Source organism: Lipophrys pholis (genome assembly GCF_963383615.2).
Source record: "Lipophrys pholis genome assembly, chromosome: 13".
Taxonomy (NCBI): Eukaryota; Metazoa; Chordata; class Actinopteri; order Blenniiformes; family Blenniidae; genus Lipophrys; species Lipophrys pholis.
Genome location: NC_137632.1, coordinates 21,332,896 through 21,349,350, shown reverse-complemented (window position 1 = coordinate 21,349,350; position 16,455 = coordinate 21,332,896). Strand labels below are relative to the sequence as shown.

At 43.4% G+C, this 16,455-nt stretch overlaps 1 protein-coding gene across 2 annotated transcripts in view; it reads left to right on the top strand.

The window, feature by feature from the left end:
- The window catches only part of slc39a10 (solute carrier family 39 member 10), a 29,649-nt gene that overhangs the window by 7,380 nt on the left and 5,814 nt on the right, over nt 1-16,455 (top strand). Inside the window, exons 3-7 of one of the 2 annotated variants that reach the window (XM_080477980.1) lie at nt 1,951-3,219; nt 3,468-3,642; nt 14,990-15,165; nt 16,091-16,255; nt 16,337-16,445. In XM_080477980.1, coding sequence (XP_080334106.1) covers nt 1,972-3,219; nt 3,468-3,642; nt 14,990-15,165; nt 16,091-16,255; nt 16,337-16,445 — 1,873 coding nt within the window. In that variant the 5' untranslated portion in view covers nt 1,951-1,971. The remainder of the gene's footprint in view (nt 1-1,950; nt 3,220-3,467; nt 3,643-14,989; nt 15,166-16,090; nt 16,256-16,336; nt 16,446-16,455) is intronic. The other variant, XM_080477981.1, reaches the window with a different exon arrangement.

Sequence of the window (16,455 nt, the reverse complement as noted above, 5' to 3'; positions counted from 1 at the left end):
CTCCTGCAAGGTTCATAGGTCACTGCTGTCTCATGTTTATAAACACTGACTTGTTGGTGGCTGCGAAGCTTGTTTGTTACCACACTCAACGTCTGCAGGATTGAGTCAGCGCGCCATCAATCAGCTCTCAGGAAACTTTACCAAACACCCGTGAGTAATGTTAGTGTGACAAAACTTTGTGTTGAGTCAGTGTTTTAAGAAGCTGATTTAATTTAGTTTTTTTGCTTTATTTTAGGCCATTTGATGCTGAGTTGTCACAGTTTAAATGTGGAAAAAAGTACACTTCTGCATAATTGTTCGCTGTTTAACCAAAACGAGCCATTTTGTCACGTTGCATCATGAAACTTTGTAAACTTTGACTGAATCGTGACTTGCTGCTAAACTGTTGATGTCATCTGGACGGTGATTAGGAGTTTGATGAATGGGCAAAGGCTTTATCTTCAGTGTTATCTAATCAAACGTCATGCTTTGCACTGCAGCCTTTGAATTTATTGGCTGGAAAGACTTGTATACCTGTGTAAATGAAGTACATATGAGCTCATGAGGTGAAATACTTCTTTGGCTTCTTGCTGCATTGTGGGTATCCAGAAAGAAGTAGCTGTTGTTAAGTTGTGGTGTTTTGCTGTTAGTGGTTTGCAGTGTGCAGTGTTGTTAGCTGGCTTGACAGCTGTGAGGAGGATCTATCACCATCCTTGTTTTTAACAGTGTTTGTGGCCGGTACAACACGGATCTATTCCCCCACGATGGACAAGCTGTAAATCCAGTGTAAACTTCGCTAACAAGCGTTTGCGCTCGTGTGTGTGTTGGTATTATCCGGCAGTGCTCATTTAGCCTCTCTTTACTTCTCCACCCCCCCACAGGCTTGACAAGAGACCTTATGAGGATCATTTGACTGAAATAATATTGCTGCTTACGGCTTTTTAAAGTGGGAGGGGGGAAGCAATTTGTTGCACAACCCTCTGCAGAGTTTGTTGTGTTGCAGAAGGTTCTGTGATTCACTTATTAGATCTGTATATTTCAAGCTGAAAGTGGCAGAGGGGAACAAGTTGATGTTCGTCTGTGATGTGTCTCCTTGTTATGATCATTTCTCTTTAAGTTTTATCCTTTCAAGCTTGTTGTATGTCGACGTATAACTTCACAGAACTGCCTTTATAGATTAGAAGAGGGATTATTTAATAAATCAATGATTTCTGTTAATGATTATTATCACAGATTATATTCATAGAACAGGTGAAGGAGAAACCAGTGCCAGTTATTTCTTGCTTTCTGACCCTGAACACAAATCATGTTGCTAATGAATAAGTTAAAAAAAAAAATCTAATAAAATTCATCAACTCTCTCATTTCTATGTTCAGCCAAACCCAGACAATAAATATGTAATGAATGAGCGTAATGTTTGCTGCTGCAGAATCCAATATTTTCGTTTATTATGTTGCAAAAAATCTGCAAATACAAAGAAACGACTCGAAGTAAACAGTGATTAAAAACATAAAATTAGTTTTTTATCTCCCACAATTAATTCAGATTTTTATATTCTGCATTAACCCATGTAGAGCCAGAGCGATGTTTGACGCAGGATGTGTAGCAGTGCCTTATTGTTTTTAATGATATCATTGTTTACAACGCTCGTAGAAATGCATCCATAGTGCACCCCTTCGGTGAAAACTGGGACACTCGTTGAGTCATGAGTGGTAGATACATATAGTGCATCAGGTTTTAATACGTTCTTAAGCTGTATTGCACCATACCTTGTGACCGGAACAAAATTTACATTAATAACCATTTAAAAAATGAGATGAAAGTTAAAGTCTCTATTTGTTTTTTTTTTCTTTGCGATCAAGAACAGATGAACTTATTTTGAATCAAAACTGACATATTTTTGCTTTGTCCGTGCTCAAACATGAAGTACGTGAATGAGATTGTGATCCTGTCCCCTCACTGTTGTTGCAGGGGACCAGAAGTGAGGGGACAATGAGAGTCCAAGTGCACACCAAGTTCTGCTTCCTGTGTGTGCTCACCTTCCTATTCCATCAGTGTAACCACTGCCATGAAGAAGAGCATGGGCATCACCACGGCGACAACAGTCGCGCCCACAGCGACCTGCAGATCTCCGAGGCTCCGTACGCAAGAGCGTCCACCGCGTCCCCGATGTCCAGGAGTTCGGGCGGGGACACTCTCGAGCAGGAGCAGCGCTACTACATCCAGGAGCTGTTCAGGCGCTATGGCCAGAAGGACCGCTTGGACTTCCAGGGATTTCAGAGCCTGCTGTTCAGCTTGGGTCTGGGGGAAGTCAAAGTGGTCAGTGTAGATCATGAAGATCTTGGCCACGACCACGTAGCTCACCTCGATGTGCTGGACGTGCAGGAAGGGCTCCATTCACATTCGCCAAACAGCGACGACCACAGCCAGGGCCATGGGCACGGTCACCCGCACCACAAGCCAGGATCCCACCCTTCACAGGCAGAACGAGGATCCACGCCGTGCAACAAGACTACTGCTGTGCCAAGGGAACATGAGCATGGACACAGTAATGAGGACAGTCGCCATAATGATTCTGATGGACATGTGCACATTATTCATGACCATCAAGATCATAGTCATGACCACGGTCACACGAAGGTGGAGGGCAGTGACCACAAACATTCTGATGGACATGTGCAGGACACACATGACCATGACCATGACCATGACCATGACCATGACCATGACCATGTTCAGAGTAACCAGAATGATCTGTCTTCCAAACCTGTCAGCGATCATGATGATCCCAGTGAACAAGACCAAAATGACATTCACCAAGTGCAAACAGGCACAGACATTACTCCCGTTATTCAGGAGCCGTCTGTCCGGCCGAAGTCCTCACAGCCCCCTCCAGTTCCCCCATCTTCCCCAGCTCCGACGGAAAGCCGGACAAAGAGACCCAGAAAGCCAGCGAGAGAGAGAGGAAACAGAGGCCGAAACAAAACCCCATCTTCTCTCACACCTTCACCTGACATTGATGATCATGATCATGACCATGACCATGACCATGGTCATGATCATGACCACGACCACGACCACGGTCACGGTCACGGTCACGGACACGGACACGGACACGGTCACAGCCACGGCAATTCTCACAAAGAGAAGAGAGAAGCACCGGGGGGTGGTGTCACCCCGCCTCCTCTGAGGGGCGTTCTCTCTGGACACCCAGGTGGAGTGTCACATCAGCATGAAGAGGTAGGGCTCCCCAAGGTAAAGACATGACCGTACATTTGATCTGTGTTTCCCTTCTTAACAACAAACGTGTATTTTTACAGAAACTTTGTCCTGGAGGCGTTTTCACAGAAATCCCCTCTGAAATTTCTTTGCTCATTTACTTGTCCAATACGAAGCAGGCACTCCCGACTGACGCTCTGATGCTGTGAAGTGTTCACCGCTTCCTTCCTGTTGTATTCACTGTTCTCCGACATGCTTCTTCCTTTCAGTGTTTAAACCTCACCGAGCTCCTCAACTACTACGGCCTGAGTCCAGAGTCGCTCATTTCCCCCAGACAGTTCACCTACCTGTGTCCCGCCCTGCTCTATCAGATAGACAGCCGCGTCTGCATCCGCCACTACCATCAGATGGTGGAGCAGGAAGCCCTGGAGCCCGTCAGCTCAGGTAAACACACCTTTGTTTTTTCCAAAGCTGTAATCCGAGATTTAAGGAAAAGAAAGGGAAAAACAAAATCATCCTTTAGAACTCCACGGTAGAATTCTTCTTCAAATGAAAACTGTAATTACAGAACGATGATAACAATTGTCTTGAGAATATTGTGTCAATAGCACATAACCAACACCAGAGGTGTGTTTTTCTTAGTTTTAGCTTACATGCTGTTTTAGCAGTTTCGGTTAATTTCAGAGTTACAATCATCAGGATTATATCAACATTACTGAAGCCCCTGTCTTAAAGCTATTTAAAATATAGGAAATGTGTATTTGATATTATTGAAATATTAAACGATTACATGATGCATTATTTTCTAATGAAAACAAAACTAATTATTAGGGATGTCCCGATCACACTTTTTTGCCCCCCGATACGATCCAATTTTTCAGAATTGAGTATCGGCCGATACCGATACTTTCCCGATCCGATACTCACATTGCTATTGCAAATATACTCAATAGTCTATTTTTGGAGTAACTAAAACGTCTGAAGCTAAAAGCACTATTGGCAGAAGCTTTGTTTAACTAGAAATGATTGTAAAACTCACTTATTGAATCAAAATTCTTTCTTTCTCTTTAGTTGTTGTAAACTGACGGTTCATCCACACGACGAAAAAACGATCTTTTTTCTCCCTGGCCTTCTCCCAAAAAAAACGTCCACACGTCACTATGAACACGGCTCAACACGAGGCTTCAGGGCATGTAGTACACATGCCAGGCCTTTAGGGGCGCTGTGACTCACCAAACACAATAAAAAAGCAGAAGAAGACAGACCACATAGAAATTTAGAAGTAGACTTCTGCACATAAACACATAAACCACTATGTATAACTCTAGTTTTATAGGTCTATGGCCCCGCTCCGCCTGCTTCTAGCTTCTGCAGCTCGACCGGAGCTTGTAGTCCGTGATTGTTGTGGTTATTAGGTGACATTGCGGACCGGGTTTTTTTTTTTTTTTTTTTAGATAGGCGGGGTGATCGGCTGGATTTGCCGATCCCCGATCACTCACAAATCACTAATATCGGCCCCGATCCAATATCTTCGGATCGGGACATCCCTACTAATTATTTAATCCTTGAATCCTGTGAGTATGGAATAAATGACTTGGCAACTTCTTTCAAAATGTCTTGTAAAATCAAGATTTTCAATGGAGGGGGAAAAAAAAAAGAGGTGATAAGGATGTATGAAGACATTGCCAGTGGCCAAAGGAAGCAGTTATTTTAACAAGCGTTGAACCTAGGAGACTCGCTGTGATGCTATCAGGATGTGTAACCTGGAGCACCTCTCCCGGGGAGAGCTGCCTAATGGGATGCTTATTTAAAATAATGAAGCCGTATTTTATAGGCAAGAATAATTAAAGGCGGTCAGGAGCTTTAACCGTGGTCTCATGGGGTAGGTCCAGTAGTGTTGGCTCCATCTTCCTCTCATTGTGTCAGCGTGCTGATAGAGAAGCTCCTCTGCGGCTGAGGATTAGTGTAAAGTGTGCTCACATCAGGCCAACGTGCTCACTGACAATACAAATGAGAGTTGATGCGTTTCACATCGTAAAGTAACCTGAAGCTTCTTGTGTTAATTTGAACTCAGATGAAGAAGAACTTCATGTCTGTGAATGCAGAGCTGTACATTTCAAGACATTTTGATGGAGATATTTGCGGTCTATTCTAGACCGAACTGTGAGCAGCTGTGATACTCATAAAAGTTTCTCTAAAGCAGTGATTCTCAACTGGTGGCTCGGTCACTTATTTTGCATATGCATGAAAACACTGTTAAAGTAGGTTGAAGTCACTGGAGTGACAAATTTAAATTCTAATTAATTAAAATGCAGCTAATTGAGCATAAAAGGAGAAATTTTTCCCCTCTACATACATATTTGCTGGTCATCTTGTCATTTATCCTTAGTAGATTCCACTGTCTCGGGGTTAATCTGCCTCCTATTTTAATTTGATTTGAAGAGTTTATTATGGCAGTTTTACATTTGGTGAAATTGTGCATAAACCCTTCCTCACCACGCCACAGCTCTCATGCTGTCATGTGATTTAGTGAACTGACATCTACTGCCAATGACCCAAAATCACCAGTGACCTCATGAATGTGGAATTTCAGTGAGGACTGTGAATGACGATGAGGCTGTAAATGTTCTCTACTCACCGTGGTGGAGTGTTCAGTCTGTGGCTACCACTTTCTCTCTGAAAGCTCCGTCTCTTTATGGAGCAATTATTCCAATATCTCACAGATTTTTAACCCCGAGAGTGTTTGATGAGTCGATCTTAATGGAAACCTTCAGATGATATTTATACACTGTGTGCAGAATTATTAGACGGAGAAGTATTTTGGCCATAGCATCATTTGTATGCATATTTTCCAACTCCAAGCTGTATAAACATGATTTGAGCCTATCAGGTGATGCGTGTTTGTGTAATGAGGGAGGATGTGTCCTCAGGAGATCAACTCCTTATATCAGTGTGTGCACAATTACGAGGCAGATTCTTTTCCAAAATGGTCCGAAAAAGAGTTTCGACTGACTCTAAAAAGCGAGTAATAGTTAGAAAACACACACACAAAAACCTATCTCAGGGATACAGGAGGCTTGAATTGGACCAGATGATGGGACCCGTGGCTGGATCAGTAATGGACACAAAGGAAGTTGGAGGTGGGGTTCTATTACGGGCAGGTATCATTAAAGATGAGCTTGTTGGACCTTTTCGGGGTGAAGAGAAACTTAAAATCAACTCCCAGAACTACTGCCAGTTTTTCTTAAAGCGTTGGAAGAAGGAAAGGCCTGCATCTGTTAAGAAGACCATGGTTTTATCCAGGACAATGCTCCATCCCATCATCAGAGTCCTCTACTGCAGGGCCTGCCGGTAAAGACCTTAAAAATTACAGGAACATGACATGGCTCCCTTCCTCACCTGAACTTGAGCCGTCTTCTTGAATGGGAGATTTACGATGAAGGAAAACAGTGCAGCTCCCTGAATAATGTCTGCAAGTTCTGGTTGTTGGTACACAAAAAGTTGATCTTGAACAGATAAACAAAGTGAGTCCATAGATGGAAGACTTGTGATGGCTATTGAAAAAAAGGGGGGTTATATTGGTCACTGATTTATTATTATTATTATTAGTAGTAGTATTATTTTTTTTTTTTTTGAGGAAATTTCATAAATGTTTATTTGTAAATTTTCAGTTATCTGTTCAAGTTAAGATAATGAACAAATGACACTGATGCGCCGTCGTTGTTAAGAATTGTATACAGCGGATGGACTTTGAGCTCATTTCAGGGTCCTTAACCTAAAACCCAATGACTTTAGAAAACGGAGACGCGAGTTCATTTAGCATGTTCCTGCACTGTTGGTGGATCGGTTTGGAGCAGCCTGTGTTTTCTCTCAGTAGGTGCAGGTAAACTTCTGCTGTGGCTGTCGAGGACACACATAAAATCCAGCATCGCTCCCCTGGCTCCTCCAGCATTAGTTAAAATATGTCAATGCATCCAGATGGTGTCCTGGACACATCAAGCAATTAGCATAATTATTGGTTCATTCACTTTGTCAGTCAGTCACCGGTCCCAGCGAGCAAGTGCATAACTAATGTTCATCAACAGGGGTTGATGGACAGCAGATGGATTAAGAGAGTTGATTAGTGTGGAAAAGTGGACCTGACTCTGCCAGACTCATGTGCTGTAGAGGGACGTTCATGAAGTGTATTAAATAAACTACAGTTTGAATGAATAAGTGTTCAATTTAATACAAGACATGGGCCTTTTTTGTGCTTATGAAATGTGACCGATCGTGTGATCAGGCGCACTGCTGGAGCTCATGTGTTGGGGATTTTTGAGGACAAGTTTGGGGTTTTATCTCTTTATTTCTGCCTGTCACTTTGTCCACGGTCTTCCACTTGTGCCATACAAGTAAAGAACGCTTGCCTTGTCAGGCACGAGAAGTTCTACTAAAACAAAGGTTGTGTTTGTGTTTCTTCAGGATGTTTAAAGGCTTCCACAGACTCTCTGTGATTTCAGCGGTCTTATAAGTTTATTACCTGCACTGATGTGGGGTACGACTGCAAGTTGCTGACAAGACAGCCGCTATGAGAAACTTCCAAGCTCAACAATAAACGATGCCATCTCATAAGTCATCTACGTACACCACCAGTACCTGCAGGAAACAAGTTGTCGGAGCGATCAGTTGAGCAATTGTAGTAGGAGGCATCGACAGGGGAAAGACCCAGAAAAGGAAAACAGGTGGCCCAGTGAGGCGGTGGCCATGCCATCTCTGACAGGAACTCCAGTTACATGGACCATAGCTAATCCAATTAAAAGCCGATCAGATTACATCGGATCATGTAAACATTTTTGTCTGATTAAATTGGTCCTATCTGATTGACACAAGAGGAAGTGGCGTAAACCTATTTATGATCTTATCAGAGCCCATGTGAACAGCACATCGGATTGTTTTCCACCATTTTAAATACATCTGGTACATAACAATGTGAAGCTTCACCCACAGCGTTTTTTTAAAGAAGCACAACAAACTCGATTAGGTGAGCCGACAAGTCCTCTGTGCACGACTGCAGATTTTAAATTAGTCACTGATTTCACCACAATCGTCCATCTCCTGGCTCAGATGACATTGTGCACATATTTATTTTCTTGACTGTGTTGTCACACAAGTGTATTGGTTGGTTTTGCTTCAAACACCAGCAGATTTTGTTCACGACTTGTCTGCTGAGTAAACGTATTGTCCTATCCGCCCCTTCCATGCAATTAAATGTAACGTCCCAAAACACACCTCAGATTATTACTGTACTTTGTACTCTCACCTTTCACTGTTAAACTAGTAGCGTGGCGAAACACACCTGATAATTCAAACTAGGCAACATCTGATACATGCTGCAGCATTCATCCTTTTAGTCCTTTTTATTTGTTTGGTGATCAGATTATATTGTCTGCAGTGAGACAACATCTACTTTAAACATTTTTAAAACCTTTAAATAGCCTGTTTTTGTCCTGACTGTTCAAAGATACATTTCTTCCTGGAAACCCCCCGGTGCATATTCTGATCACATCTCCAAATCAATAGTATACAATACGAAAGCTTCTAAAAGACGAGCCATAAAGGAATGAAGGTCGGCGTGAAGAAGCCTCATTCCCAGACTCCTCGCTGTTTTTAGTTTTATGAGAATGCAAATTATAAAAATCACAGCGTTTTTAAAGTTAATGAGTTACAGGTCGTGAAATAAGGCTCATAAAGCCATAAAAGCTTCAAACAAATCAAAGCAGTAATATCGGATTCTGTGTGCAGAAACAAGGTTAGGCTGCAAATCTTTGGGATTTATATTGTGTGCTCCACTACTGTGTGTATATTAGTAGTCCGGGTGTGTAAATCTCAGTGAGCCATCTGGAATAGAAAACATTCTGAATGAATCGGCGTTGCAATGATTTGTTCTCATGTTCTGTGTCTTTGTTTTAGTTTTGATTTAAAAATTAGGCAAGAAGTTTTGGAGCAGTCACTGTTAAAAGAAAGAAAAGATCATAACATTTTCTTACTTTGTTTTTAATTAGAGGTAGAATGTGCTGTGGATGACAAAAGAAAAAGAAAAAAATCAGTGTTTGCACTGGGGATAAGAGGAATGCTGGAGTTCGGCAGTGAGGTTGGAGGAATTCCCTAATCGTACGGCCCCTCAAATCTGTTAATTATTAAACGCACACTCCTCTCCGAGCAGCCGGTGTCACATGTGCCTCAGGCAGGCGGCACACCGCCACGGAAAACACTCATAAAAATGGTAATGACAGCACAAACAAGTCAAAAGGCCAGTAGTGGATCCTCATTAGGGGGAGAACCGAAGGCGCTCCATCCTCCAAAATGCCGTACCGGGACTCCACCGAAGACATCGCCGCACGCCGTAGAGCCGCCTCTCATTTACCTCCCGCTGGCGTCCGTGGGGGACTTAAGAAAACTTCCTCTCCGGTCCCCACTCCCTCTCTTTTTGCAGCGTGCCAATTAGGAGAGCCTAAGCGACACCCTGGGCCAGTTGTTTTTGAGCTGTGGCTCACTGGAGATACGTAATTGGAGAGAAGAAACAGGGCAACTGGTTTTCTTTTTCCTCTCCCCTGCTCCCCCATCACCTCCTTCAATCACCCTGCAGAAACCCTCTGCACACACACACACACACACACACACACACACACACACACACACACACACACACACACACACACACGCACACACACCACAGGACTGCATGAAGGTAATGAGATAGAGGTAGATGAAGGACCTGCCGTGATGGACTGTCTGGCTGATATATACAGTAGCCTCTCAGGGTTACCCGGTGTTCTGTCTGATGGCGACAAATAAGAAAGCAGTGAAGCGTCAAACCTGCACTCCCATCAGGCACGTGAACACCGGAGGAAACCATAGAAGAACATTATTAAATACATTTTCAGCTACGGTGAGGAAATGAATTGAGCCCGTCTGGATCATGAGGCCGTCCCTATAATATATTAATATGTATGTTAAACAAAGCAGAGCCGGACAGGCTGATGGTGAACATACAGAAAGAAGATAATGTCATCAGAGAACCAAGCAATCAAGTGTGTTAAGATTGATCCACCGCCGCTATATTTTCTTTTTCAAATAGAGGAAAAAGGAAAATAAGTTAAACCATCTTTTCTACATGTTTATGCTTTTTCAAGCACTTTTTGAATAATACTTTCTGTTTACTCACCAATCGCAAAACATTTGATTTGGTGTCTTGCCTGGAAACTGTCTCATGTCTCCTCTACAGTTACTATAAATCACATACAAAATACAAATACAATACGATAAAGAGGTTCAATACTATGGCATTTCAAAATATATCCCAGGGTCCTAATATTAATAATAGAGTTTGTATTCGTATCATTTTGTGGCAATCAGCTACTGATGGGTGAAAGAAAGGGCCAATGGATTTATATATCATGGATGGATATGGATATGGATTCAAATATTTCTGCATGAATGTTTTGTTATAACAACACTGAATTAAGAGAAATACTTTTCACACAGGCAGGTACAGTATGAAGCCCAAGGAAAGAGAGGAAGGAGAAGTTTTAACATAGAAAAATATTCAAAATGACTACTGTAACAGCAGCTCCATTTCTCACTGGTGTTGTATTGACTTACCTCCTGTGGCGAGCTGCTCCTGTGTCCTGTCACATTGATTTTGCAAAGCTTGCAGGTCGTGCATTTGTGTGTGTGATGATGCATTCATCAGCAATTAAATAAGTTATTGACACATTTAATAATCAATGTTTATTGATTTGTTGTGGATTGTAATTGCAACCCTAGAACAAATAACAAAAAAGACTTTAAAAGAAACAATCAGGAGCCAATGTCAGTCACATTTTAACTTTTTTTTCACCAGAGGAGACTTCATGCTGTCAGACCATAAAGCTTTAAATATGAAAACTCGAGGAGAATTATTCAGCCAGGGACGGATGATCAGTCTTTATGCCATCGCCTGACGTCAGCCGTATGTCAGAGTTTTAATGTCGTCAAGCTTTTCATCCATCTCCTTTCTTTACATCGGGCTCACAGACTCGCTTTCACTCAGAGACACTTTATTCTGTTCTTGTTGTCCATAAGTTAGATGATTTGGGTCATTGTGACCTAATCTCAGTACACCAAACATTGTATACCCTGAAGAGTAGATCTTTATTGTCAATGCACATTACTCTGCATTGAAATTTTCTTCCTCCGTTTAGTAACGGCATGGTATCGATGAATCTGTGACCTGGTGTTGGTCCATCATGGAAACACCATGAGTGTAAAATGTAGAGCCGCGGGCAGTAATCTGCCCCGACTTGTTAAAAATGAGATGATGCATATAATAGTTGCCCCTGGTTACGAGGACAAGACTGGCATGAACAGAGGAGGCTGAGAATGTTCCTCTTCACGACTGAGCAAACCGCTCTCCCCGCGTCCAGCTGGCCTATTGATTCGTGGCTCAAACGGGGGTAATTAAACACAACAATGTTTGATGTGCACACAAATGACAGGTTTTGCACCTCTGGTCTCACAAAGTGAATCACAACAAAAAGGCTGTCAACAGCGGTGAATAAGTTGTATATTTACAGTTTGACAGAACAGTGATGTCAGAGTTCAGGCAAAAACTTCAAACCTCAGTTTGTTTGAATTATTCAGAGGGAATTAAAGCGAGTGTCAGTGAGTGTTTTCCTCATATGTAGAGCACAACTGACAAGTTTAGGAAAGTGGGCAGAACAACATCCATATCAAAATAAGTAAGTGCTTCGACTCGTCTAAACTGGCAGCCAGTGTCCCAAAAGCTAATGACAAGTGACTGTGTGTTCAGCATTTAAGCATGAGGGCCTGCCTCTTTAGTGGGAACGTTTCCCCCGAGAGGATCTCCAGCCTCCTGTTCTGAGTGGTGAGACTGCAGCCCGGGGACGGACTTCTCTTTTCTTTATGGAGAGCTTTTTAATCCTGCAGCTGGGTAATGGTACAGGAACAGCTTGACTCCCACTATCTAAAGAGCGCTCCGTCAGGCAGAAGACGTGTTTCAGATCATCCCCTCAAAAGCCGCCCCACCTGGGGCCGATTACACCAAGAGCCTGATTTCACTGGTATTAGCCGTTTTCCCCCTCTTTCTCACTGGGCGTCATGTTTTGTTTAGACGACTTGAGCTCTTGAGAAAGCTCCGTGATCCGTCAGATGTCGTCTGGCAAAGGACGCAACTTCAGTGACTCAACAGTAGATTAAAAGACATCCCACTCAAGAAATTAAAGCATTTAGTTTAACCTGAGGTCAGTATTGCAGTTTATTGACTGAAAATGGAAAACCTTCGTTGCGTTCTGGCTGTCTGTTTACACGACTACGGTGCTCTGAGCCACTGATAACACAAGTTTTTGAAACCTCTTCGGTTCTGTGTCCCTGTCGACAGGAGAAAACGCTGCAACTGTGCATGCGGACCACGGCCGTAGTAAACAGTTCCTCTGCTCACACGCTAGTAGATGGACAATAACAACAATGGCGGCGTCCAGAGTGTCATGACTCCCAGTTCATATTCTCCTGGGACTTGGTGGATTTATAGTTGACAGTCGCCAGGACCAGCAACCCATCTTGGTCGTCTCTCAATATGATTGTCCACGTACTAGCAGTCGTTACTGCTTTTAGTGTATTGTTCTCTGAGCAGGTGTGTGTGATTTCATTACAAAAACAAACAACAGCACCCTCTAGAGGCCTTGCATACTAACTTCAGCATTTCTGCCGTATCCTTGTGAAGGAACATCATTTGCAAAACGTTGCCATGTGAACACAAAACCCTTCTGGAACAAAAACGCAAAAACGATGCATGCACTTGAAACATTGCGCAAATAGATCCTGAGAGTGCGAGAGTATAAACTGCAGGCTTCTCGAAGCAGCACATGAATGTGAGGCATTCATGTGGGGGTCAATAAATTTTAGATGAGATTGGATTAGATGATCCCTGATTTGTCCCGTGTCATGGTGAAATCATATTTTGTTACCTTATTGAGGTGCTTATACTCTGTAATAATGTATTTGATTTTCTCTGAGAATCACTGAAACAAACAGCCTTATGAAAGCTGTATTATATTCTATTCCCTGGCTACAAACTGGCAAACACCCCCTTTCCCCGCAAAGCCTTATCTGGTGGGAACGGAGCGCCGTTTGTGTGAATGTCAAGGTGAACTGCCTTTGTCTGCATGCTTACTTCGCAAAAGTAGATAAGAGTCGCGGGGCGCAACTTTGGACACACAGTCTAAGGCAGACTCTTCTGTGACTCTGTTTTTGGTGTGTCATGAGTAATCCTGACAGACGGACTTTGTTCAACGACTTTATTCTAAAGCAGCATCGACAAGAAAAAGTCCACAACACCCGCAATGGGGACATTTTCATTATTGCAAGTGGACAGTAATAAAGAATGCAAACCATAATGATAAATATACAAAACAGTCACAATAATACAGAAACAGGATTATAATGTTGACAGTGTTTTGCAATAATGTTGATAGTGATAGGACTGAAATGTCTTATTGCTGAGAATAAATAAAGTTGCACAAAGAACAGTATTGAACATTGAAAAGTGCAGCGTCTCAGATTGTCCCGGTTGGCAGAATGGGAGCGGTGGAGTTTCTGAGTGCAGTGCAGATTATAAAGCAGCAGGGAGGAAGGACCTGCGATATCATAGCTTTCACCGATTTAATGTTCTGAACATGTTGAACTACGTTCACATGATTTCTGTATTTCATTGATTTTCATGGAGCTGTTTGAACATATTTTTATCTTGAAATTCCACTTATTGAACCAAGTTCAACACATTCTGCAGTCGTACTTGAAGATACCATTTGAAAAGCGAGACATTTGAAAGATGCCTGTTACCGGTGGCTCCAACAGCTAACCCTTGTTACCGTCTGTGTGTGCTCCAGTCACATGCCAGGTCACCACCACAAAGATTTCTCAGCCTGGGGGAAACTTTGCTTCCAATAAAATGCTTCACAGGATCAACCTTCTCACCCCACTGCACAGCACAAGTGTGTTCCTCTGTTTCCAGCATTAATTGCCCTAAAAAAAAAGAAAAGTTCAGCCTGGAAGACTGGAGGGCACAAAAGTTGGTGTGCTTTAGTTGTGCTGCTCTTCTGCCGTCGGTTTTCTGAGCTCACAGTATTTCAGTGAGTAAATGTCCTTTAGCTGAATGACAGCGGCGAAGGACCCGGCGCCGCTTTAGCAAACGCGGCATTGGCATTGAATTTCATACCACATTAAACATTTTGTCGTCTTTGTCGAGACAATCACAAACTTTTTCTCCCACTTGCTCCTGTGCTGTTTTTGAGAAGCGTCCCGCGCTGACAGCTGGACTGACACTCTAAATGATCGTGTACCTTTCCTCACTTTTTCCTCCCGCGCGTCGCGGCCTTGAATGAGGGACGAGGCGGGCGGCGCTCTGCCGAGATGTCACATCACGTCTTTGGCTTTAGACGTCAGGCGGTGGCGTCCCAAGGACGCCTGGATTGAAAACCCCCGGGGAATGCTTTTTCCTTCTCATGCCAACCGGAGAGAAAAATACCTGCAGCCCACGGCTGTGTGGGGATGAAGCTCCCGGTGGTAGCGGACTTCTGTAATCCCTAGACGTGATGACCACACACATCTCTTTTTCTTTTTTTGATAAAGGTTGTCTAAATTTCAGAGTCCTGCTTATCAATCCAAGTTGTGATGCAGCTAAACAGGCGCTCATGTCCTGAATGTTAGTGTGAAATAAACCACAGCGGTGTGACCCGGTTCTCCCTCTCCGCAGTGTGGGTGTGGCTGTGGGGCTTCGTGTCCATCACCATCATCAGCCTGCTCTCTCTGCTGGGCGTCGTGCTCGTGCCCATCCTCAAGCAGTCCTGCTTCAAGTTCCTGCTCACCTTCTTGGTGGCGCTGGCGGTCGGCACGCTCAGCGGGGACGCTCTTCTTCACCTGCTGCCTCACGTGAGTTCTTTCAACAGCTCTTGGTAAAGTTATTGACAAACTGGCCGGTTCTGAACCAGTGACCTGGTGAGTGGAGCAGTGGGATGATCTCTGTCCTGAAGCAGACAACAGATTTAACGGTCCTGCAGGTACAGAGGGAGGCTCCATCAGCTTGGTATCGTCATTTTCTCAGCTCGGAGGGAACAGGGAGCTGTTCAGTGTAACGAGCTTAATCTAAATCTGTAAATTGGCCAGAGAGAAGCAGAACCTTCTCTTTTAGGTAAAACACTTTTTATTACGGAACAAAGGGTTCCTCTGGGAAGTCTGAAGGTACATTAATACTGCACTTCGTGTATAAGAGTCTATCCTGCACACACTATATTTCAGATTTATTCCAAGTTATGGATCAGGGATTGATTGATATGATGTGTCGGTGTTCTGAGTTCAGGTGATAAAAGGAGAGTTTGCAGATCAGCAGTGTAATATCTCTGGCTGAGAGCATCAGATTCGACTTCCAATGCGATCACAAACAAGTTATTCGCCTTAGAAAAAAACCTGCAACCAATATAAAGAGTCTGATGTTTGTCTTTTGTAAATGTTTTGCTATTGAACATGTGGATGTTCCTGGAGACTTTACTTCTCTTTCAATGAAACAAAGATTTGTGTAAGCATCCCTCGCTCCATCCTTGTAATGATGAGCTGCAGAATCTCTCCGTTGTTTCATGAAGGTTAACATCCAAATGTCAGAATGTGGTTGTGTATTGCTCCAGGTGAGTGATATATGTTGGATTTATAAATTGCTTTTTATTAAATTTTTTTCGATGAACTTGTCGTTAAACTGCACTGGTTTTGTAAAAGGACCATGAAAAGCCTCCATGTTGTCTGAGTGCCATGTAAATCGTTTCCTTCAATCCATTTGTGCTGAACTGGCTCACTCTCCTCTCAGTCTCAAGGGCAACACGACCACAGCGTACACACCACGAGCGCCCACACCGACCTGATGACAGAATTTGATGGCGTGTGGAAGGGTCTGACAGCGCTGGCCGGCATCTACCTCCTCTTCATCATCGAGCACTGTATCGGCATGTTTAAGCACTACAAGGACCAAAAGGTGAGATAATGAACCGGCCCCACGTTACAGGAACTCTCCAGCATCGAGCAGACCATAACGTGTATGACTGCTCGCTTTCAGGGCGCCAAGAAGGCAAACGAGGAGGGGACGATCGGCAGGAAGTTGTCGGATCACAAGTTGAACCGGCGCTCGGACGCAGAGTGGCTGCACCTGAAGCCTCTGGGAGACGGTAAGAATCC